The 24,130-nt window shown below is 56.4% G+C and overlaps 1 protein-coding gene across 2 annotated transcripts; it reads right to left on the bottom strand.

The window, feature by feature from the left end:
• Nucleotides 1-1,768: 1,768 nt before the first annotated feature.
• SLC66A1L (solute carrier family 66 member 1 like) lies at nucleotides 1,769-23,779 on the bottom strand. Of its 2 annotated transcripts, none has more exons than XM_054166835.1 (7): nucleotides 23,491-23,779; nucleotides 20,709-20,838; nucleotides 19,888-19,978; nucleotides 17,902-18,026; nucleotides 15,072-15,167; nucleotides 14,047-14,232; nucleotides 1,769-1,912 (listed from the first exon to the last, which is right to left on the bottom strand). In XM_054166835.1, exons 1-7 carry the CDS (start codon nucleotides 23,673-23,675, stop codon nucleotides 1,889-1,891), a joined length of 837 nt encoding a protein of 278 aa, XP_054022810.1. In that variant the 5' UTR covers nucleotides 23,676-23,779; the 3' UTR covers nucleotides 1,769-1,888. The 2 variants fall into 2 exon arrangements, with proteins under 2 accessions (XP_054022810.1, XP_009908316.1); XM_009910014.2 differs by lacking the exon at nucleotides 1,769-1,912 and adding an exon at nucleotides 9,415-9,789.
• Between the last annotated feature and the right edge of the window lie 351 nt (nucleotides 23,780-24,130).

Raw genomic sequence — 24,130 nt, 5'->3', positions numbered from 1 at the left:
AGAGGAAGAGACCCTCCCTCGACCTGCTGCCCACGCTTGCTGCACCCCAGAGGCATCACCGCCCGCCCGGGGGTGAGGGCAGGGCTGCCGATCCCACCGCGGAACGCTCCTCTGATGCAGGCTGCGAACCGCAGCAGCCTTCATCTGCTGCTGCTTTCCACCGAGCTGGGCACAGCTTCGGGTTGGTTTCCTCACGTTTCGGATAAAGGCTGGGCTCGGGACCCTGGTGCTGACGGCGCTGGGCACGACCCTGGGCTGTGCATCCCCCCTGCTGGCTGCGGAGTCGGTGTGGGGTACACCGGACACGGGGATGGAAGGGAGAGCCCAGGACTGCCGCAAGGACGTTGCTTGCCCACACTTCCGCAGAAGGATCACAGGTTCTCGTCGCTGCCTGCTCTACACGGTGTAAAACGATCCCCATTTGTTTCAGACAATGGAGCCTGTGTCGTTTAATTAATTTAGACTAAAGAGGAATGATCAGCATGCGCTAACGACGGCACCTCTGGGACTGGAAATGAAAAACCTTCCTGCTGCCGAGCAGCCCAGACCGGAGAGTGCTGCTGGATGGAGGATCGTCCCGGTTCGGGTGAGGCCAGCAGCAGCTCTGCTGGGTGCTGGCCCTGCCCAGCTCAGGCCCTGCTCACTCAGGCACTGCCTGAAGCTCAGGGCAGCTTGGCACAGCCAGGGGCTGCTGCTAGCAGGGAGAAGCTGATGGGAACAGCTCCTGCCAAGGGCTGGGGGGCAGAGAGGCTCTGCCTCAGACTTGCCTCTGGGCGCACCAAGGGCACTGCCACAGCTTGTGCCCCACCTGGGGGGCAGGAAGGCAGAGGTGGGAGCTGTGGGGAGGAGCAGACAGCACAGGGGAGCCTCAAGTGCTCAGCAAGGGACTGCAGCCCATGGAGGGCATCTTCAGGAGCAAGCTGAGGGATCCCCAGGGTCCAGCCTCTTCCCTGGCTGCTGTCCCAGCAGGACTCTCAGCAGCATGATGCAGGTGGCTCTGTTTTCATCGTGCACCAAGTGCTTGGTGGGTGCAGAGCTGGAGGGCAGCCTGCCAGCCCAGGCCCAGCCTGCTCTGGGCTGAGCCCCAGCAGGGTGGGCAGCTGGGGCAGGGAGGGGATTCTGCCCCTCTGCTCTGCTCTGCTCTGCTCAGACCTCCCCTGCAGTGCTGAGGCAGCTCTGGAGCCCTCAGCACAGACAGGGCCAGGGCCAGGGGAGGCCACAGCAGTGCTGGCAGGGCTGGAAGCTCTCTGCTGTGGGACCAGGCTGGGAGGGCTGGGCTTGGTCAGCCTGGGGAAGAGAAGGCTCCAGGGAGAGCTTCTGGTGGCCTTGCAGTGCTTCAAGGGGACAGAAGTTGGGGACAGACTTCAGAGCAGGGCCTATTGGGGGGATGGTTTGAACTGAAAGAGGGAGACTCAGAGTGGAGAGAAGGAAGAAGTGTTTGCCCCTGAGGGTGGTGAGAGCCTGGCCCTGGCTGCTCAGAGAGGTAGGAGCTGCCCCGTGGCTGGAACCATTCCAGGCCAGGTTGTTTGGGGCTGTGAGCAGCCTGCTCTAGCTGCAGATGTCCCTGCAGGGGTTTGGACTAGGTGGCCTTGGAAGGTCCCTTTCCACCCAACCCATCCATGATTGTCTCATTCCAGCTCTTTGAGTCCCAAGCAGCAGAGCTCCAAACCCCTTTTTTCTACTGGGGAGAGCTGCTGCTGACCGGAGGGCCTGGGTGGGGAGTCTGAGAGGCTCCTCAGTGAATCAGCTGTGGAGAAGCCTGCGATGGCAGCTGGGGTATTTGAGTCCAACCACAGGGCTGCCTCTGGATGTAATCACAGCTCCTGCTGCCTGCTGCCGGGTTCGATGGCCGTGGTTTGCCTCGGATCTGTCAGGGCTCATCTCCTGTTTAGCGCTCCCCTAATGGCTTCAGCTGTGCTTTGAGGTCAAGGACAGGCATTGATCTGCCGAAACAATTACTGCAATTAATTAGAGGTGAGCTTGCCCTGCACTGCCTGCTCTTCTTGGGACACCTCAGACATCCCCACCCGCTCCCCCAAGAACTGGCACTGACTCTGGTGATACGAGATGGCGACGAGGAGCTCCTGCTCTGGGAGCCCCCAAACCTCCTTCTACCCAAACTCACTTGCAGGAGTCAAACCCTGCCCAGCTGGTGCTGTGCTGGGAGCTGCCATGGGTGCTGCCCAGGAGCTGCCATGGGTGCTGCCCAGGAGCTGCCATGGGTGCTGCCCAGGAGCTGCCATGGGTGCTGCCCAGGAGCTGCTGGAGGCTGCAGGGGAAGAACACAGCTCCAGCAGCCACCCTGCCCGTGATGGCCACGCTGCCAGTGGTGCTTGTGCTGTGCAGACTGCTCCTGCTGCCTGCAGCTGCTCATGCTGCCCACGCTGCCCACACTGCCCTCCCAGCCCACGCTGCCCACACTGCCCTCCCAGCCCACACTGCCCTCCCAGCCCACACTGCCCACACTGCCCTCCCAGCCCACACTGCCCTCCCAGCCCACGCTGCCCATGCTGCCCACGCTGCCCACACTGCCCTCCCAGCCCACACTGCCCTCCCAGCCCACGCTGCCCATGCTGCCCACGCTGCCCACACTGCCCTCCCAGCCCACACTGCCCTCCCAGCCCACGCTGCCCACACTGCCCACACTGCCCTCCCAGCCCATGCTGCCCATGCTGCCCACACTGCCCACACTGCCCTCCCAGCCCACACTGCCCTCCCAGCCCACGCTGCCCTCCCAGCCCACACTGCCCACACTGCCCTCCCAGCCCACACTGCCCACACTGCCCTCCCAGCCCATGCTGCCCTCCCAGCCCACGCTGCCCACACTGCCCTCCCAGCCCATGCTGCCCTCCCAGCCCACGCTGCCCACACTGCCCTCCCAGCCCACGCTGCCCTCCCAGCCCATGCTGCCCTCCCAGCCCACACTGCCCACACTGCCCTCCCAGCCCATGCTGCCCTCCCAGCCCACGCTGCCCACGCTGCCCTCCCAGCCCACGCTGCCCATGCTGCCCACACTGCCCTCCCAGCCCACACTGCCCACACTGCCCTCCCAGCCCACGCTGCCTTCCCAGCCCACGCTGCCCACACTGCCCTCCCAGCCCACACTGCCCACACTGCCCTCCCAGCCCACACTGCCCACACTGCCCTCCCAGCCCATGCTGCCCTCCCAGCCCACGCTGCCCACGCTGCCCTCTCAGCCTGTGCTGCTCATGTTGTCCATGCCTACACTGCCCATGCTTCCCCTCCTGCCCATGCTCCCCCCACTTCCCTCCCAGCCCATGCTGCCCATACTGACCATGGAGAGGGGCAGGGGGCAGGTGTATAAAGTCTGAGCTTAGCCCCAAGTGAAAAACCCAACACTAACACCACAGCAAAGGCAGGACAGAGCCATCCTGCCACTGAGAAGTTGCGGAGGTCATCCCCTCACTCCCTCCCTGTCTCTGTCCCCCCTCTATCCATCTCTCCCTCCCACCATCCTCCTTCCTCCAGCCCTCCCTTCCTCCAGCCCTCCATGCTTCCCTCCCTCCATGCCCCGCTCCCTTCTTCCATCCATCCCTCCCTTCCTCTCTCCTTCCCTCTACACTTTCCATCCATCCACTCCTTTCTCCCTCCCTCCACCCATCTGTCCTTCCCTCCCTCCCTCCCTCCTTGTCCAAGGCTCCCTTTGCTGTCTGAGCCATCAGAGCGACTCTGAAGCCCAGCAGCTTGAGCTGTTCCTCTGCCTTAAGGATGCCCTTGTCAGAAGACATCAACAGCAACCACCACAACCAAAATCCTTCTGTCTGAGGTTCTCATCACCCTCAACATTTATTGGCTTTCTGACAGCTCTTTTACATAAAGATTAAATGCTCCAGAGCCTCTCCTCAGAGTGCCACCCCAAATCACATCAGCAGGCAGGTCACCACTCCCTGCCCCCCCATCACATGCCTGTGGTTTTGAAGTGAAAATATTGAATCAAGAAGGCTTCCAATAAAACCTGTGCCCAGCTCTGTGCTTGGGGCACCTTCACACAGCAGTGGGAGCCACAGGGCTCGGGTTTGATTTGTTGTTGGTTCCATCAGGGGTCAGAGCAGAGCTCAAATGATTTGTCTGCCCTGGGGAGGGAGATGGAGCTGAGAGCTGCTGGCAGGGGGAAGTTGAAGCCATCTGGAAGGGGTATTAAAACCTGTGCCAAACTAAATGCTGCTTGTCCACAGCAACTGGGGCTGGCATTGGAGACCTGGAGACCTTGGTGCAGGGCAGATCCCCCTTCTGAGTCCTTTCAGATCATCCCATACCTAAACTGAGCCTCAGTTGATGTGGTGGAGAATCATAGAAGGGTTTGGCTTGGAAGGAACCTCAAAGCTCATCCAGCTCCAGCCCCCTGCCATGGGCAGGGACCCCTCCCACCAGCACAGGGTGCTCAGGACCTCATCCAGACTGCCCCTGAACACCTCCAGGCAGGAGGCAGCCACAGCCTCCCTGGGCAGCCTGTGCCAGGCTCTCCCCACCCTCACTGCCAGGAACCTCTTCCTCCTCTCCAGTCTCAGTCTCTCCTCTCCCAGCTCAAAGCCATTGTTCCTCATCCTGGCACTCCCAGCCCTTGTCCAGAGTCCCTCCCCAGCTCTCCTGGAGCCCCTCAGGTGCTGAAAAGCTGCTCTAAGGTCTCCCCTGGCAAACCTCTCTAAGATCATTGAGTCCAAGCATCAACCCAACACCACCATGGCCACTAAGCCATGTCCCCAAGTGCCTTCTTTAACTTAATGCTGCTGGAGCCCTGGAGCAGGCTGCCCAGAGAGGTGGTGGAGTCTCCATCTCTGCTGACACTCAAAATCCACCTGGAGGTGCTCCTGTGGGACCTTCTCAAGGTGACCCTGCCTTGGCAGGGGGGGTTGGACTGGATGATCTCCAGAGGTCTCTTCCAACCCCTACCATTCTGTGACTCTGATCTAGAGCTCAGGCTGAGCCTTCCTTTGGCATTTAGGCCAAAACAGGTGAAAACCCCTCACTTTGCAGCTCCTCATGCCCAGCCTGTGTGGCAAAGGTAAAGAAGTCCTGCACAGAGGCTTGGGCACACTCAGAGGATGAAGAGCTGCCAAGAAGCAAAGCAAAGGAGCAGATGAGAGGCTGGTTTGTTCTGGATTTACACCCTGAGGTCAGCCAGGAGGCTTGGTGGGGATGGTCTGCAGGGGCAGGGTTGGGGGATGGAAGCTCTGAGGTCTTCAGGATGTTTGGGGCTTCACAGCCCAGCAGCAATGGGGCAGCAACTGCTCCATCTGGTGGGACTGACCCTGCCTGGGTTGGGACTAGGGGCTTGTGGCTTTGCCCTGCAGAGCAGGGGATGCTGTCCTGAGCAGGCCTGGCACATCCTGGGGGCTCTGCCAGTGCCCATTTGTGGACTCAGGGCCCCGGGGCTGATGCACAGAGGAAGGATGAGGGCAATGGATGCCTTGTTAAAGGGAAGCAGAGCACCAAGGAGCAGCAGAGGATGAGGCATTCCACTGGCATTGCCATAGAGGAAGAGCCCTCACTTCAAAGAGGACATTGAGGGCTGGAGCAGGGCCAGAGAAGGGCAATGAAGCTGAAGGGTCTGGAGAGCAGGGCTGGGGAGGAGCAGCTGAGGGCCCTGGGGATGTTCAGCCTGGAGAGGAGGAGGCTGAGGGAGACCTCCTGGCTCTCTGCAGCTCCCTGAGAGGAGGCTGCAGCCAGGGGGAGGTTGGGCTCTGCTCCCAAGGAACAAATGATAGAGTAAGAGGAAATGGCCTCAAGCTGCCCCAGGGGAGCTTCGGGTTGGACATGAGGAACAATTTCTGCCCCAGGAGGGTTGTCAAGGCCTGGCCCAGGCTGCCCAGGGCAGTGGTGGAGTCCCCAGGAGCTGTGGAGATGTGGTGCTGAGGGCCATGGCTCCGTGGTGAGCTGGCAGCGCTGGGCTAAGGCTTGGACTGGATGATCTTCAAGGTCTCTTCCAACCAGAAGGATTCTGTGATTCTCTGAGGCTACAGAAGGGACCACAACACCCAGCTCCAGGCACCACTGGGGAGGGGCTTGCAGGCTGTGGCAAACCCAGTCCTGAGAACATTATTGGGGTGGATGAGGTCAGCTGGAGAGCCTCCAACAGCAGGAGGCCACTTCTCATAGAACCACAGAAACATTCAGGCTGGTTAAGACCCTCAGGAGCACCAAGTCCAACCCAGAACCCTACTCTACGAGGTTCACCCCTGAACCATAGCCCCAAGCACCACATCCAAACCACTCATGGTGCTTTTGGCACAGCTCTGAACACTTCCCTTCCTCTCCCACCCAGTGGTGGTGTGCTGAAAACCTTGTGGGAGGACCTTTGGTGGCTTCCACGAGCTGCTAGCTGGTGAGGAGCAGAGGGAAGAGGAGGTTGGAGCAGCCAACAGTGGAAGCTTCCAGCCAGCATGAACCAACTTCTCTTTCCTTCAAACCAAGAACACATTTGGGGTTGGGTTTGTCAGTGAAAATGTGCATGGATTGAACAAGAAAAACTCCAACCCAGTAACTTCCAACTCCAAGAGACAGCCAAAAGTGGTGAATTGAGGACAGATCAATGTTCCTCCCCAAGAAACAAGTGAAACAAGAGCTCAAAGCTCCTCCCCAGGTCATAGCCAGGGCTGGAAGAACCTTCTGCAGATGATGAACTCCTCCATGGGCTCAATGAGTTGATTAATTTGCTCAAAAACAAAGCCCTGCAGCCCTTTCAGATGTTTCCTTCCCTTAATGAGATTGCCATGATAGTTATGACAACCAAATGAGCAGACAATGCTGCTAATCGTGGATTACAAGCAGCAGGAGGGAAGAATTAGCAGCAGAAAGAGAGGAGATTAAGACACTTTTGCCTCCCTCCCACCCCGCAAAGCTGTCAGAGAAGCTGGAGTCCCCTGCCTGAGATGAGCAAGGAGGTGATCAGGAGCTCAGACTCAAGCACAGGCTCTTGCTGCAGCCTGTGCCTGGCTCTTCTAACACACAGCAGCAGCCCCAGAATAGGACCATGAAAGCATCCCAAAATAGGAGCACAAGGAGCAAAGAGGACATCAGCCTGGAAGGACAAATTCCACCTGCATTGTGAAGCAGTAACTCAAGGTTCCATCCCTCCAGCACCCTCACACCGAACAGCTTTCTCCTCCTGCTCACATGGAGCCTCCTGGCTGCCACTTTGTGCCCCTTGTGCTGTCCCTGAGCCCCACTGAGCAGAGCCTGGCCCCAGCCTCTTGCCCCCCAGCCTTCAGCTCCCCTCTGGGGCTGCTCTTCTGCAGGCTCTCAGCCCCAGGGCTCTCAGCCTCTGCTCCTCACAGAGCTGCTCCAGGCCCCTCAGCAGCTTTGCAGCCTCCCCTGGACTCTCTCCAGTGCTTCTGTGTCTCTCTTGAACTGGGGAGCCCAGAACTGGCCACTGGCATGGATTTATCCATCTATGGCACCTTGTGTCACTAGCACCTAATCCACTGCTTCAGTCACTCCTCCCTTGACAATTCATAGAATCACTGAGTTGGAAAAGCCCTCCAAGACCACCCAGCCCAGCCTGGCTGCAAACACCTCCAGGCAGGAGGCTGCCACCACCTCCCTGGGCAGCCTGTGCCAGGCTCTCACCACCCTCCTGGCCAACAACTTCTTCCTCACAGCCAATCTCAATCTCCCCATTTCTAGTTTTGCTCCACCCCCCCCAGTCCTATCCCTCCCTGACACCCTCCAAAGTCCCTCCCCAGCTTTCTTGCAGCCCCCTGCAGATCCTGGAAGGCCACAAGGAGGTCTCCTGGGAGCCTTCTCCTCTCCAGCCTGCACAACCCCAACTCCCTCAGGCTGTGCTCACAGCAGAGCAGCTCCAGCCCTCTGCTCCTCCTCCTGGCCCTGCTCTGGACACCTTCCAGCCCCTCCAGAGCCTTCCTGGCACAGAGGCTCCAGAACTGGACACAGAGCTCCAGGAGGAGTCTGAGCAGAGTGGAGCAGAGGGGCGAATCCCCTCCCTGGCCCTGCTGGCTCTGCTTCTCTAGAACATGTTATTACAGGTTTCCCCAAACCCAACAGAGGATTGCAAAGAAAATCCACAACTGCAAGGTGCAGCCTCCAGACCTTTCTCCCCTCCTTCCCTCCCCCCCCCCCTTTTTTTTTCTTCACTTGGCTAGACCAGAAGCTTGCAAAGAAAATGGATGTTGGACCAGAAGCCTTTTCTAGGGGAGATGCTGACATGGAGCAGCTCTAATCCCTGGAACACACAAATATTGATGTTTAAATGCTTAAAAAGAATCCTCTGCAATGAGGCTGCTGCCAGCTTACAGCAGGCTTCTGCTTCTGCATCAATAATGGATCCTGAGTGATTTCATTACAGGATGTTTTGGGGGTTGGGGGTTTTGCTGTTGTTGTTTTCTTCTGCTGCAAACAAAATTGAGTAGGACTGAAGAAAATAAAACCAACAACCCACAGAAAGGTCAAATCTTACCACACAGAGCAAGGGGACTGAGCAGGTTGGGACTCCAGGCTGGGGCACAAGGAGAAGCTGATCCCTTGGTTTGGAAGCAGTCACACTGTGCAGAAGCTGTATAGGCTCATCTCAAACCAAACAGCCATCCCATAACCACCTCCTGATGGCAAACAGCTCAGTCACTGTGACTTCCATATGCAGAGAATCCCTGACTGGTGTGGGTTGGAAGGGATCTTACAGATCATCCAGTTCCAGAGCCCCTGTCATGGGCAGGGACACTTCTCACCAGCCCAGGCTGCTCTGAGCCTTACCCAGCCTGGCTTTGGACACCCCCAGGCTTGGAGCCTCAAAAACCTCTCTGGGCAACCTGTGCCAATGTCTCACCACCCTCAAGGGGAAGAATTTACTCCTCATGTCTCATCTAAATCCAGTTTGAAGCTACCATCCCTCAAGCTGTCCCTCCATGCCTTGGTCAAAAGTCCCTCTCCAGTTCTCCTGTAGCCCCCTTCAAATCCTGCTGAAAGGTCTCCTTGGAGCCTTCTCTTCTCCAGGCTGAACAACCCCAACTCTCTCAGCCTGGCCTCACATTGCAGAGAAACAGCTCAAAACCAGAGAGTATAAAGGCAAACAAGCAGCAGGAAGCCAAATGGTGTCTGCCCCAGGACCACAGAAGCTCATCCAGTCCAACCTTCAACCCAACCCCACCATGGACACTAAACCATCTCCCCAGGTGCCATGGCCACAGGTTTCTGGAACCCCTCCAGGGCTGGGGACTCCACCACCTCCCAGGGCAGCCTGTGCCAGGCCCTGACCACTCTTGCAGCAAAGAAATTGTTCCCAATCTCCAACCTAACCCTCCCCTGGCTCAGCCTGAGGCCATTTCTTCTCATTCTGTCACCCGAGACCAGAGAGAAGAGCCCAACCCCCACCTCTCTGCAGCCTCCTCTCAGGGAGCTGCAGAGAGCAATGAGGTCTCCCTCAGCCTCCTCTGCTCCAGGCTCAACACCCCCAGCTCCCTCAGCTGCTCCTCCCCAGGACCCCCCAGCTCCAAGCACAGCAAGGATGAAATGCAGTGTGATTAGCTTCTCCTTTGCATTAAGATCAATTAGTGACAACATCAATGAGTAAGGAGTAAGTTGGTCTCCTAAAAAAGAAAGAAATTAGAAATGGAAGTTTAACTCTTTGCTGAAGTCATCCAAGAGGGAAATCCAAGAGGGAAATCCAAGAGGGAAGTCCAATGGAGCCACCAGGAGGCATCCAGCCTGCCTCTAAGCAGCCTCCTCCGTCACCAGCAAGGGCTCCACCTCCAGTGCCAGCAGAGCAGGCTGTGCCTCCTCCTTGTGCTGGTGGTAGAGGATGAACTGCAGAGTCACCTGCCCCTGTGGGTAAGGAAGTCATCAACTGGCACCAGAGAGGGAGGCTCTGCAGCAGCTGCTTCCAACCCCAGCAGCCCCAAGCCATGAACCGAGTCAGGCCTGGCACAGGCTCTGCACACCGCAGCCTGCAGAGGAAAGCTTAGACCTTGCTGTGTCTAATCCCTGTGCTGGGCTGGAAGCATTATCCAGGGACTGCATCCCAGCTGTGGAATTCCTTCCATTAGCACAGAGCCTTCCCCAGCCCTGACTTCATGCTTGCTTCCAGCACTTCCCAGCACTAATCTTTGATCACATTTTAGTTGCAGTGTGCTAAAAAAGGCAACAGGAACACAAAATATCTCACTCAGGACTTGAGGTCCTCTTGGTTTCAGGGCTCAAAGACACTGGGAGATATCTTTTATTCCCTCACCCTTCTCTTGCAAGGGACACCTCCCAGCTAGACTCTGCTGCTCAAGGTCTCATCCAACCTTGCCCTGAGCACCCCCAGGCTGCAGGCAGCCACAGCCTCCCTGGGCAGCCTGTGCCAGAGCCTCAGCTCCCTCCTGCTGAACAACTTCTTCCTCAGCTCCACTCTAACCCTGCTCTGCCTCAGCTCCAAACCATTTCCCCTTGGCCTGGCTCAGACCCCCTCAGCAAAAGTCTCTCTGCAGCCTTCCTGCAGGATCCCTTCAGGTCCTGGCAGCAGCTCTGAGGAGCCCCTGGAGCCTTCTCCTCTGCAGGCTGCACAGCCCCAGCTCCCTCAGCCTGTGCTGACAGCAGAGCTGCTCCAGCCCTGGCAGCATCTCTGTGGCCTCCTCTGGCCTCTCCCCAGCAGCTCTGAGTCCTTCTGCTGGGGACAGCAGAGCTGGAGGCAGGGCTGGAGGGGAGGTCTCAGCAGAGCAGAGGCAAGGGGCAGGATCCCCTCCTGCCCTTTTCCCACAGAAACTAATTTGCTTCTCAAGGCTGAATTTCAGGGGGGGTTGTGAGTGTGTGCAACTTAAGATGGAAGTGGAGACAAGTGGAGTGTAAGACTAAAGAGGAGACAACCAAAGTGATGGCTGAGAGTGAAGCTCAGGCCAGGCACTGAGGCAGTAGATCCAAAGTGTTTTCACTGAACAACTTAATGACAAAAGTGGAAGAGGGGAGGGGGCAGAGAGGAGGAGGGGAGGGCTCAGAGGCAGGGGGGGGGGTGGGGGGGGTGGGGTGGTCCAGAGGGAGAGGAAGGGGGAGAGGGTCCAGAGTAAGAGGAGAGGGGGGATTCAGAGGGAGAGGAGGGGGGGGTCTACAGGGAGAGGAGGGAATCTTTAGAGGGGAAGAAGAGTCTTTAGAGGGAGGGCAGGGAGTTGTTCCAGGTGTGCAGAGAAGTTGGCTGCTGGGCTGGGCAGGCCCTGGCTTGCCTCTCAGGTCAGGTTTGCAGTGGTTGCAGGCTGCAGTTAAACATCAGAGCCTGGTGCTTTGTAGGGGGAAGATAATGGACTGCCAGAGTCTGCCCTGCAAGTCACAACAGGTGGAAGAGAAGAGGCTGTGCACAACAGCCTGGCTCTGGCTGAGGCTTGCTGGGAACAACCTGGCTCCACTTAATGAGCAGGAGGAGGGGTGGAGGATTCCAGCACTGCTGCTCTTGACAATAGGGACACAAAGGTTGGCAAAGGGCTTTGTCTGAGCTCAGCACAGAACCAGCTGCTTGCTTCTGGTGGGAACAGGGTGAAAGAGGAAGGCTGACAGACAAGTTCTCCAGCACTCAGAAACTTGGGGATGGTGGCTGCTGCCTGCAGGCTGAGGGCAGAGCTGCTCAGCAACTGATTTTCAAGCAGGCAGTTTTGCATCCTTGGCTGCAAGGACCACAGCAGTGCTGGGAGGGGATGGAGCACCTCTGCTGTGGGGCCAGGCTGGGAGGGTTGGGGTTGTGCAGCCTGGGGAAGAGAAGGCTCCAGGGAGACCTTCTGGTGGCCTTTTAGTGCTTCAAGGGCTGGGCAGAAAGCTGGGGACAGACTTGTGAGCAGGGCTTGTTGGGACAGGCCAAGGGGGCATGGTTTGAACTGAGAGACTCAGCATGGAGAGAAGGAAGAAATGTTTGACACTGAGGGTGCTGAGAGCCTGGCCCAGGTTGCTCAGAGAGGTAGGAGCTGCCCCATGGCTGGAACCATTCCGGGTCAGGCTGTTTGGGGCTGTGAGCAGCCTGCTCCAGCTGCAGATGTCCCTGCAGGCTGCAGGGGGGTTGGACTGGGTGAGCTTGGAGGGTCCCTTCCCACCCAAACCATTCTGTGATTCTGAGTGAAACATTAAGTAGTTGTGCACATCAAACAAAGCTCTACTAAGGTCCACCACAGCAGGCAAACCTGGACTGAACACCTCTGGCTACCAAGGTGCCATCTCAGGCCCCATTAAACCCTAAGCTGTGTGGCTCCCTGAGAAACTCCAACCACTTCCCACCGAGAAGCAGCAGCTGGAGAAGAAAATCCTGCCCAGTTTGTACCTCCAATGAGCAGTGCTTTGAGACTCCTCTGGCAAGGAGAAGGACAATTCACACTTTCCAGACAACTGGACACCTCCTGCTGGATCACAGGATGCACCAGGTTGGAAGGAACCCTCAAAGCTCATCTTGCCCAACCCCCCCTGCAGTCAGCAGGGACACCTCCAACTAGAGCCGGCTGCACAGGGCCACATTAAGTTTGACCCTGAATGTCTGCAGGGCTGAAGCCTTCACCACCTTTCTGGGCAACCTGGTGCAGTATTGCACCATGCAACTGGCTTCCTGGGCAGCCAAGTGCAGGCACCAAGCACACAGGATGACCAAGGTATCTTCTCCAAGCAAGCCAAGACAACCCCAGTGTGATCCTGCGCTGAGTAATGCTGGAGCTGCTCTTCCAGCTGTGATCAGGAGCCCATTTGTGTCTAAACCTGGTCAAAACCAGCCCTGCCAGATGGAGGCAAAAGAAGACTGAAGAGGACACAGTTAAGTGAGCTCTCAGTCCTGGCTTGGAGCTGGAGAAACGAGAGTTTACTTTGCAGCTACTGGCACTATCAAGTACCAGGTCTGCTAGAATGAGGCAATTGGTGCAGCTGCTCCTCAGAGCAGAGGCTGGGACACAAATGATGCACTGTGAAACATCTCCCTCTTGGGAATGATCACTTTGGCCTTAACTCCTCTGATTTCCAAAGCCCAGGTGATCCTGCTCTTCATTCTCTGGTCTGCTAGGACATACCAGTTTGCTTGCTGTGTCTTCTGCTGCTGCTTGGCAAGAGACAGTACTGAAGCTCTCCCTTTCCAAGCCCTGACTTCCTTTACCTTTAGGGCTTCTCAAAGCAGGAGGTCTGCTTTTGTCTCCTCTTGATTACAACTGCTCCATGCATTTTCAGCTCACACTAGATTCCTGCCTAGATTCCTGCAAGCTCCTCAACCTGATTTGGAGGCATCTGTTCTCAATAGAATTTGAACTGGAGGACTGTGAGCAAGATTGGATTCAGGCTCCAATCAAGCCAGGAACCCAGAAATGAAAGTCATGTGCACCCTGGCTCTGCAGTCCCAGGGCAGGGCTGCTTGTGGCCAGTATTAGAAGTTCCTTTGTCAGAGCACATCATGAGAAAGGCAGCTGCAGGTATGCAGGTAATGTCCTGAAAGGGTCCTCAAGATCAGATTCTCAGGAAGGGTTTGGGGTATATAAATGCTGCTTGGTTTCTGTTTCCAGCTTGGTGGGGGGCTGGAAGGGGAAGGAGGAGTCACTGCTTTGCTGATGGAGCACTCACCCCAGCTCTGAAGCCCTCCAGCCTGCTCAGGCCAGAGAAAACTGCAAGGGTCTCATGAAAGAGAAAAAGCTACAAACCTACAACCTCCACCCAAAGAGGCCAGGAGCCACAGCCTGCTCTGAGTGCAGCACTGGAGTGCTGTGATCCCACTGTGCAGAACGTGGGGCTGCAAACCCACAGCCCCCCAGGAGGCTCCTCTGAAAGGCAGAGTAATTGAAGAGTCCAGCCAAAGGCCAGGATGGGCCAGCACATCCCTGCTCTAATTGCAGTGCCTTAGCAAATCACTTTAATCAGACAGACAGGGCCTAGGGGTGCCTGGGAATCAGAGCTTCTGGAAGGGGTCCAGGTAAACCTGGTAAAGGACTTCCTTTTAATATGGAAAGGATTAGCACAAGATGCTTCAGCCTGGGCCTGAAGTCACTCTGCATTTGATCACAGGCTCATAGAGCTAAGGACTGAGATGGCTGCAGACACAACCTTCACTTTCTTACTTGAGGGAGGGGAAAAAATCCACCAGGAAAAGGATACAAAAACATCCAGAAGCAGAACCCCAAAGCTCCCAATGAGCCAGGGAAGGTGGTGGAGGAAGTAGAGGGCTTGGAAGGATTTGGTAGCTGGCATCTTCAGGACAAGGCTCAGTCCGTAGGTGCAGTTCCCCATCATGGCTAGGGCAAAGAGCAGGTAAGAGGTGCCTGCTGTGGATCTTCTTTGGAACTAAAAAGAGAAGGTTTTACACACACAAAAAAAGGTTAAAATGTGTAAAAGAAATCTGTAGTGCAGGTTGGGAGAGGATCTGCTGGAGAGCAGCCCTGGGGAGAGGGACCTGGGAGTGCTGGTGGATAAGAAGCCCTCCATGGGACAGCAATGTGCCCTGGGGCCAAGGAAGCCAAAGGGGTCCTGGGGTGCATGAAGAAGATTGTGTCCAGCAGAGCCAGGGAGGTTCTCCTCCCCCTCTACTCTGCCCTGCTGAGACCTCATCTTGAGTCCTGCCTTCAGTTTTGGGCTGCCCAAAACTGGGACAGGGATCTGCTGGAGAGGGTCCAGCAGAGGGCTGTGAGGATGATTAGGGGACTGAGCACTGCCTGGTGAGGAGAGGCTGAGGGACCTGGGGCTCTTTAGTCTGGAGAGGAGAAGACTTAGAGGGGATTTAATCAATGTCTATCAATACTTGAGGGCTGGGGGTCAGGAGGGAGGGGACAGGCTCTGCTCACTTGCTCCCTGGGATAGGAGCAATGGATGTAAGCTGCAGCACAGGAGGTTCCACCTCAACACAAGGGGGAAATTCGTCACTGTGAGGGTCACAGAGCCCTGGAGCAGGCTGCCCAGAGAGGTTGTGGAGTCTCCTGCTCTGGAGCCTTTCCAGCCCTGTCTGGATGTGCTCCTGTGTGACCTGTGCTGGGTTCTGTGGTCCTGCTCTGGCAGGGGGGGTTGGACTGGATGATCTCTTTGGGTCCCTTCCAACCCCTGCCATCCTGTGAGCCTGTGAGGGAGAGGGTACGCTGTGATTCAGTTTGGTGAAGCCCACAAGGACACTCAGCCAAACAGCTACTCACATTTTTATAGAGCTGAGGAAATCGACTTCCCAGGTAGAAGACACAGGAGATGTAGCCACAAATGAAGCCTGACATCTCAATCATATCAAGAGAGCTCTGAGAAGGGAAGAGGAGACACACAAAAAAAGGGCCAAGGTAGATGGATTTTGGCACAAAACATATCTGCAAGTGTTTCAGAGGATGCAGCTGAGAGTCCAGTGGCTGATTTTTTTCTGGGCAGAACTCCTTTTCAAGGCAGTCCACTGCTGCTCTTCAAATGAGCAGAGAGAAGGCTGAGCACAGGGTTTCATCCTCCCCTCGCACACAATGCGCTCTGCTGCGTCATAGCCGGGGCTGAGATCAAAAGCAGTGCCAGGCTCCAGCACCCCACACTGCTCTCAATCCTGGCCTCCTGCTACAAAAAAACCCCTCCACAAACCCCAGCCTGCCCACAATAACTCCAACCAAACCTGAGGACTGCAGCCAGGGCCACTAAATAAAGCCCCATCAGCCCGGCTGGCGAAAAGCAACGAGAGCAGCAACAACAACAACAACAAAAGAGTGTTTCCTTTTCTTTTCTGCTTCGAGTTCCCTCACCCCGGCTGTGTTGTGAAACAATCAAGCTGCTCCCCTGCTGGGTGATGCTGCCTGGCTCACAATTGTTCGAGTGGCATTAGCGCGGAGGCCATCGGCTCGCTGGAAGAGCCTGTGAAGCCGCCTGCCGCACCCGCAGCAGCAGCAGGCTCGATTGTCGGCCCCCGCTTTGATTGCCGGCTCTGCCGGCTCGGCAGCCCCGGCCGGCGTGGCCACAGCGCTTCAGGCCGGCACAAGCAGCCTGCCTCACACAGCGGCACGGCCCCGAGGACCGCGGGGACGGAATGAGCCCCAGAGCACAGCAATTCACTGACGGAAGCACTTGCAGCCCCTTTTGTATTACTGTTATTTTGGGATGGATGCTCCACAGTTAGAACATCCCCAGAGTGCCACATTGTGTGTTAACAACAGCCCCCCCCCCTGCCTTCCCAGCCACCCCCCCCCCCGCCTTCCCAGCCACCCCCCCCCCCGCCTTCCCAGCCACCCCCCCACTGCCTTCCAAGCCATCTCCCCCCCCTGCCTTCCCAGCCATCTCCCCCCACTGCCTTCCCAGCCATCTCCCCCCACTGCCTTCCCAGCCACCCCCCCCCCCGCCTTCCCAGCCACCCCCCCCCCCCTGCCTTCCCAGCCACCCCCCCACTGCCTTCCCAGCCACCCCCCCACTGCCTTCCCAGCCATCTCCCACCACTGCCTTCCCAGCCATCCCCCCCCTGCCTTCCCAGCCACCCCCCCACTGCCTTCCCAGCCATCTCCCACCACTGCCTTCCCAGCCATCCCCCCCCTGCCTTCCCAGCCACCCCCCCACTGCCTTCCCAGCCACCCCCCCACTGCCTTCCCAGCCACCCCCCCACTGCCTTCCCAGCCATCCCCCCCACTGCCTTCCAAGCCATCTCCCCACTGCCTTCCCAGCCATCTCCCCCCACTGCCTTCCCAGCCACCCCCCCACTGCCTTCCAAGCCATCTCCCCCCACTGCCTTCCCAGCCATCTCCCCACTGCCTTCCCAGCCATCTCCCCCCACTGCCTTCTCAGCCAACCCCCCCACTGCCTTCCAAGCCATCTCCCCCCACTGCCTTCCCAGCCATCTCCCCCCCCTGCCTTCCCAGCCACCCCCCCCACTGCCTTCCCAGCCATCTCCCCCCACTGCCTTCTCAGCCATCTCCCCCCACTGCCTTCCCAGCCATCTCCCCCCACTGCCTTCCCAGCCACCCCCCCACTGCCTTCCCAGCCATCTCCCCCCACTGCCTTCCCAGCCACCCCCCCACTGCCTTCCCAGCCATCTCCCCCCACTGCCTTCCCAGCCATCTCCCCCCCACTGCCTTCCCAGCCACCCCCCCCACTGCCTTCCCAGCCACCCCCCCCACTGCCTTCCCAGCCACCCCCCCACTGCCTTCCCAGCCACCCCCCCACTGCCTTCCCAGCCACCCCCCCACTGCCTTCCCAGCCATCTCCCCCCACTGCCTTCTCAGCCAACCCCCCCACTGCCTTCCAAGCCATCCCCCCCACTGCCTTCCCAGCCACCCCCCCCGCCTTCCCAGCCACCCCCCCACTGCCTTCCAAGCCATCTCCCCCCACTGCCTTCCCAGCCATCTCCCCCCACTGCCTTCCAAGCCATCCCCCCCACTGCCTTCTCAGCCATCTCCCCCCACTGCCTTCTCAGCCATCTCCCCCCACTGCCTTCCAAGCCACCCCCCCACTGCCTTCCAAGCCACCCCCTCACTGCCTTCCCAGCCATCTCCCCCCACTGCCTTCTCAGCCATCTCCCCCCACTGCCTTACAAACCATCTCTCCCCACTGCCTTCCCAGCCATTCCCCCAATGTCTTCCAAGCCATCCCCCCCACTGCCTTCCCAGCCATCCCCCCCACTGCCTTCCCAGCCACCCCCCCACTGCCTTCCCAGCCACCCCCCCCACTGCCTTCCAAGCCATCCCCCCCACTGCCTTCCAAGCCATCTCCCCCCACTGCCTTCCCAGCCATCCCCCCCACTGCCTTCCAAGCCATCTCCCCCCACTGCCTTCCAAGCCATCTCTCCCCACTGCCTTCCAAGCCATCCCCCCACTGCCTTACAAACCATCTCTCCCCACTGCCTTCCCAGCCATTCCCCCAATGCCTTCCAAGGCATTCCCCCAACGCCTTCCAAGCCATCTCCCTCTACTCCCTTCCGAGCCATCCCCCCAGCTGCCTTTTTAAAGCTCAGAGGACTATTGCAGCCACTTCTGAGTGGGATTCAGTGCAGGAGTAGCACAGGGAAGGACTTACATTACTCCTTTTGCTCACTGTGCTCTGCCCTTGGCTCCTCACTAGCAGCTGAGAGAGTAAAACTGCACAGAGTGCTCCACACACCACGACCCAGGTCACACAGAGGCTCTTCAGGCTTTTGCTGCCTAGGATGAGATACAAACAAACCAGCTGAAAACATCTGCTGCTGATTTGAGGTGGCTCTTAGTGTGCAGTGCAGATGCAAAGGTCTAATTTCATCTCTCTCCCCCTTGGCAGTGATGTGAGCCTGCCTCTCCTGGGCTCTGTGACCACTTGAAGGGGTGCAACAAGTGAGGGTAGCAGTGCAGGAGCACGACAAGAGGAAACAGCCTCCAGTTGCACCAGGGCAGGTTTAGGTTGGATATCAGAAGGAAAAGGGTTCTCAAACACTGGGACAGGCTGCCCAGGGAGGTGGTTGGATGCCAGTGCTTGGAGCTGTTTAAAAGCTGCAGAGATGTGGTGCTGAGGGCCATGGTTTGGCACCAGCCTTGGCAGGGTTAGAGGAGGTTGGACCTGATGACCTCAAAGGTCTTTCCCAACCACAATGATTCTGTGGTTTTATGTCCTGGAATTCTTTTGGTTGGAAAAGACCTTTGTGAGCCCTTCCTTGACCTTCCCTGAGCCAAATGTCCTCCAGAGCAGCAGTCAGAGAATGGCTGCACTGGAGAGGGCCTTCCCAACCCAAACCACCCTCTGCCTCTGTGAGTTCTTCTCAGCCACAGCAGCACTCCTTCCTCCCCTCCTTCCCCACCCAGGCAGCTGGAGCAAGCCCTGGCAGCGACCATGTCCCCCAGGCTGGGTTTGCTTCCAGGAGCAGGCAGCAGGAAGGGAATCTCTTCAGCACTGCCCTATCTCCAGCTCTGTTATCAGCTCCAGATTGGATGAATCTGCTTCACCCCTGCTGAGGCTGCTGGGCAGGCATCTGGTTTGCTTCAGCTTTGTGTTACCTCTGCTGGACCATGGATTCTTTTGATACTCTCCTCTTTTTTTTCTCCCCTGCCTTAGACGGATGAGTTAATGTTTTTTATTTGATACAACATGAACAGAGCTCTCTGTCTTCCATTTCAGTAGTCCATTGCTAGGCTGAAGTCTGCAGCCACTGCCAGGACTCTGTGAAACACAGCTCCACTTAATCTAATTCCCCTTAAATCTGTTTTTTTAGACTCTTGCCTACTGAAACAAAACACAGGAAGATGTCAAGATGTTTTAAGCTCTGAGCAAACAGAGCCCTGCTCTAATCAAGATGGAGGAAACTAACTTGAACCACACAAGAAATGAATCCTAGAATGCCAGGTTGGAAGGGACCTCAAGGGTTTAGATGGCTGTAAGGAGATAGTGAAAGCATGGAGGAAGTTAAACTGTGGAACCACATTCCACAGACCTATTTTGATGTCAATATAAGCTGAGAGCATTGCAGGGGAAATGCTTACAGACACTCCATCAGGACAAATTACAGATGCTGAGTGACAGGGCAAGGGTGGGCAGCTTCCAGCTGGAGGAAGCTGCATTGACATTGGGCATTAAGGAGAGATTCTTCCCCTGGAGGGTGCTGAGGCACTGGAACAGGTTGCCCTGAGAAGCTGTGGAGGCTCCAAGGATGGCAGTGTTGAAAGCCAGGCTGGATGAGGCTGGTGGGAGGTGTCCCTGCCCATGGCAGGGGGTTGGAACTGGGTGATCTTTAAGATCCCTTCCAACCCGAGGAGCAAGGGAGAAGTAGGGAGGAGAAAGGGAGGAGGGAGGAGGAGCAGCAAGGGAGAAGGAGGGAGGAGGAGCAAGGGAGAAGGAGGGAGGAGGAGCAAGGGGGAAGGAGGAGGGGGCAGGGCTTTCACAAGCAAGCTAAAAGCAGCAGGCTGAAGAGCTTCAGGCAGAATTGGTGCTCTCTGTTTTTGAACCCTCTGAAAAACTCTGTCTTTAAATGCCACAGAAAACAGCAGAGTGCAGAGTGCTGCATTTCATGGCCAGCATCTCAACAGCTGCAAACCTTACATCTCCTCATCTCCTGGTTCTTCAGCTTGTAGTAGACAAACTGGGAAATCATGATGATATCCATGCTGACATAAAAAACAGCAGTGACCATCTGAAAGAGAAGGGAATTTGCTTGCTCAGGATGAAAGGAGGAGAGAACAGAATCCCAGAATCCCTTCACTGCAGGGAAATTTTGCTTCCTAATCATAAGCTGAGTGAGAAAGAGCAAAGCACCAGCACAGAACAAGGCAGGACACTGCAGGTGAGCACAGCACAAACCTCATCCAGCAAGGGCTTGCTGACACAGGAGCAAAAGTTGAGCCTTCTCCAGGCTGCACAGCACAAATCCCTCCCTGGACAGCTCATAGAATCACAGAACTGTCAGGGCTGGAAGGGACCTCAAGGCTCAGCCAGTCCCAACCCCCTGCCATGGGCAGGAACACCTCACCCCACAGCAGGTTGCTCACAGCCACCTCCAGCCTGGCTGCAAACACCTCCAGGCAGGAGGCTGCCAGCACCTCCCTGGGCAACCTGTGCCAGGCTCTCACCACCCTCCTGGGGAACAACTTCTTCCTCACAGCCAATCTCAATCTCCCCACTTCTGGTTCTGCTCCATCCCCCCCAGTCCTATCCCTCCCTGACACTCTCAAAAGTCCCTCCCCAGCTTTTTTGGAGCCCCCTTAAGATCACCCAGCCCAAGCCCCAGCTCCAGCAGGGCACCCCCAGCAGCTTGCCCAGCAGCACAATGCCACGGGGCGGGTTGGAACTTCCCTGTGCAATATTAACTCCTCAAAGGTGGTAGAACAGGAGAAACCCCAGAGATAGGCAGATGGCTCAGTTACCTGAATTGGCAGTTGATTGGTTAAATAGCAGCCCACAAAATTGGTCAGGTCTCCAGCCACCCAGCACAGCAGGAAGCCCAGGGACAGTGCCTGGTCCACCCTGCCGGTGCGCCAGGAGACCAGGATCTGCCTGGGAGAAATTCCAGCAGCAGAAGCACAGCATCAGGAACAAAACAGGGAAGAGGAGGAAGAAAGGAAAAGGGGGACAAAAAAAAAAAAAGGAAAAGAGGGGAAAAAGAAGGAAAAGAGGGGGGAAAAAGAAGGAAAAGAGGGGAAACAAGGAAAAGAGGGGAAAAAAAGAAAGAAATGAGGGGAAAAAAAGAAGGAAATGAGGGGAAAAAAAGAAAGAAATGAGGGGAAAAAAAGAAGGAAATGAGGGAAAAAAAGAAGGAAATGAGGGGAAAAAAAGAAGGAAATGAGGGAAAAAAAGAAGGAAATGAGGGGAAAAAGAAGGAAATGAGGGGAAAAAAGAAGGAAATGAGGGGAAAAAAGAAGGAAATGAGGGGAAAAAGAAGGAAATGAGGGGAAAAAAGAAGGAAATGAGGGGGAAAAAAGAAGGAAATGAGGGGGAAAAAAGAAGGAAATGAGGGGGAAAAAGGAAATGAGGGGGGAAAAAAGAAGGAAATGAGGGGGAAAAAAGAAGGAAATGAGGGGAAAAGGGAAAGAAAAGATGGAAAAGAGAAAAAAAAGAGGAAAAGAGACAAAAAAAGAAGGGACAGAGGAAAAAAGAAGGAAAAGAAAAATAAGAAAGGAAAAGAGGGAAAAAATAAAATTAAAAAGGAAAAAAAAGGAAAAAGCAAGAAAAAACCCAACCCCCAACCCCCGAGAGTTTCCCAAGCTCAGAAGTGCATTTCTCACAAATAAAGGCAGACTAAAACTCTGAGCACAAGAGACCTCTCCTGGCAGGACTCCACTTCTTTTGAAGGAGCAGGTCTGGGGACTCCTACAGCTCCCCAGCTCTTACTCTGAGGTAACAAAAGGCTTCAGTCACAACCTCGTTGCTGCTTGCAAGGCTCCTTTTGTGTGGCCTGCACTGAAAAAGCATTTTCTGGACACCCTTAAAGCAATTCAGGTTCATTTGCTGTGGATTGCAGCCTCTACAACACTGAAATCCAACCAAGCACCCTTATTTGGGTCCTGTTCCTTGGGTCATGCTTGGACTTGATGATCTTGAAGGTCTTCTCCAACCTTGATGATTGAACATAGAAACATGGTGAAGCAGTAACACATCCTGAGCTGGCAGCTACTGAGGTGGAAAACTGCTGCTTAAATTCCCAGGGGAGACTCCGAAGCAACCCCAAACAGGACTCCATCAGACAGATCCTGAGCAACTCCAGAGACCTGTCAGGCTTGGAAGGGACCCCAAGGATCTTGAACCCCTCCAGGGCTGGGGACTCCACCACCTCCCTGGGCAGCCTCTGCCAGGCCCTGAGCAGATGCTCAAACCCTTCAGCATGCTCTGGTGTCCATAGCATCAAATGCTTCTTTCCAGCAGCTCCCTTGATGCTCTGAGCTGTAGGCATAAGTGGTGGCTTTTGATCCCAACTATCACAGAATAGTCAGGGCAGGAAGGGAGCTCAAGGCTCAGCCAGCTCCAACCCCCTGCCATGGGCAGGGACACCTCACCCCACAACAGGTTGCTCACAGCCACCTCCAGCCTGGCTGCAAACACCTCCAGGCAGGAGGCTTCCACCACCTCCCTGGGCAGCCTGTGCCAGGCTCTCACCACCCTCCTGGGGAACAACTTCTTCCTCACATCCATGGCAGGGGCTTGGAACTGGATGATCCCTGAGGACCCTTCCAACCTTAACAATTCTATGATTCTATGATTTTGTCCCAAGTCATGCACCCAAGGGTAGCTGTAGCCTTTGCTAGGTGCCACAAGGATGATCCAAGGGCTGGAGCATCCAGAGCCTCCCTGGGCCACCTGTTCCAGTGTCCCCACAACCTCTCTGGAAAGAATTTCTTCCTCATCTCCAGCCCTTCCACATCCCAGGGTGGGGGAGACAAAGGAGCAGAGGTGATTTGTTCTCATTTGCTCTAAGTGGCAGAGATTAGTGTCAAGGCAGTACAACACAGCACTCCATCAAGCTCATTTGTCAACCACCAAATATTTTGTGTGCAAACATGAGCACCACTGCTGCTTCCCTGGGCACACTCTGTGTCCGCATCATGCAGAGAGGGAAATGTATCCAAGAGGAAGTCATTTCCAGATAAATAAAACCCAAGACAAGGCAGCTGTTGGGAAAGGCTCCAGGGAAAAGCTCACTGACTGGGGCTTGAATCTGAGGGCTGTTTGGAACTACAGAACTGTCAGGGCTGGAAGGGACCTCAAGGCTCAGCCAGTCCCAGCCCCCTGCCATGGGCAGGGACACCTCACACCACAGCAGGTTGCTCACAGCCACCTCCAGCCTGGCTGCAAACACCTCCAGGCAGGAGGCTGCCACCACCTCCCTGGGCAGCCTGTGCCAGGCTCTCACCACCCTCCTGGCCAACAACTTCTTCCTCACAGCCAATCTCAATCTCCCCACTTCCAGTTCTGCTCCATCCCCCCCAGTCCTATCCCTCCCTGACACCCTCACAAGTCCCTCCCCAGCTCTCTTGCAGCCCCCTGCAGATCCTGGAAAACCACAATGAGGTCTCCTGGGAGCCTTCTCCTCTCCAGCCTGCACAACCCCAACTCCCTCAGGCTGTGCTCACAGCAGAGCAGCTCCAGCCCTCTGCTCCTCCTCCTGGCCCTGCTCTGGACCCCTTCCAGCACATCTTAAGGCCTTCAACTTACGGGAGAGCAGCAAACAGAAAGCAGACAATGGAGGTCAGCCCCATGACAACACTCCAGTACTCCCAGGCTGTCTCCACACATTCCTCCAGGAGATGCCACATCCAGGGGGTTCCATTTAGGCACAATCCCCTCTTCTCCCCTGGGGAGCTGTGGAAAGGCTGTGTAGCCAGCTGGGAAGCCACCATTGCTGCAGCGTTCACTTTGCAAAGCTGATTCCTGCCTCCATCTCTGCCCCCTGTGCAAATCCACAAATCCTCCTCAGCGAGGCTGGAACATCCCTCCGTGAGAAGCCCTCTGCATCCAGAGGGATGCTGCAGCTCACAGCTCTTCCCAGTCCCATGCAGGAACCTGCCAAATCCAAAAGAAACAAATGAAAGAGTCACTGTGAATGAGACATTAACAGCACAATCCCTGCTCAGACTTCTGCCTTACAGAAGGGAAGCTTCCAACAAGGCAAAAATACTTGGTGGGCACTGGTGCTGCTCAGCTCTTCCCAAACATCCTTCCCCTCTGCCCTGCTCTGCCCTGGAGAGGCCAGGTCTGGACTAGTGGATCCAGTTTGGGGCTCCCCAGTTCAAGGGGGACAGAGACTTGCTGGAGAGGGTCCAGCAAAGGGCTATAGAGATGCTGAGGGGACTGA

The sequence above is a fragment of the Dryobates pubescens genome, chromosome 13, assembly GCF_014839835.1.
Source record: "Dryobates pubescens isolate bDryPub1 chromosome 13, bDryPub1.pri, whole genome shotgun sequence".
Taxonomy (NCBI): Eukaryota; Metazoa; Chordata; class Aves; order Piciformes; family Picidae; genus Dryobates; species Dryobates pubescens.
This window is presented reverse-complemented; position numbering and strand designations above follow the sequence as displayed.

Bases quoted from the DNA above. Each gene is read 5' to 3' on its own strand.
- SLC66A1L (XM_009910014.2), bottom strand. From the start codon at position 23,675: ATGGTGGCTTCCCAGCTGGCTACACAGCCTTTCCACAGCTCCCCAGGG. The intron at 20,839-23,490 runs GTAAGTTGAAGG...AATTTCTCCCAG, and splicing joins TTTCTGTTTGCTGCTCTCCC to GCAGATCCTGGTCTCCTGGC. The intron at 9,790-14,046 runs GTATCCTTTTCC...CCACAGGGGCAG, and splicing joins TTCTGCTTCTGGATGTTTTT to GTGACTCTGCAGTTCATCCT.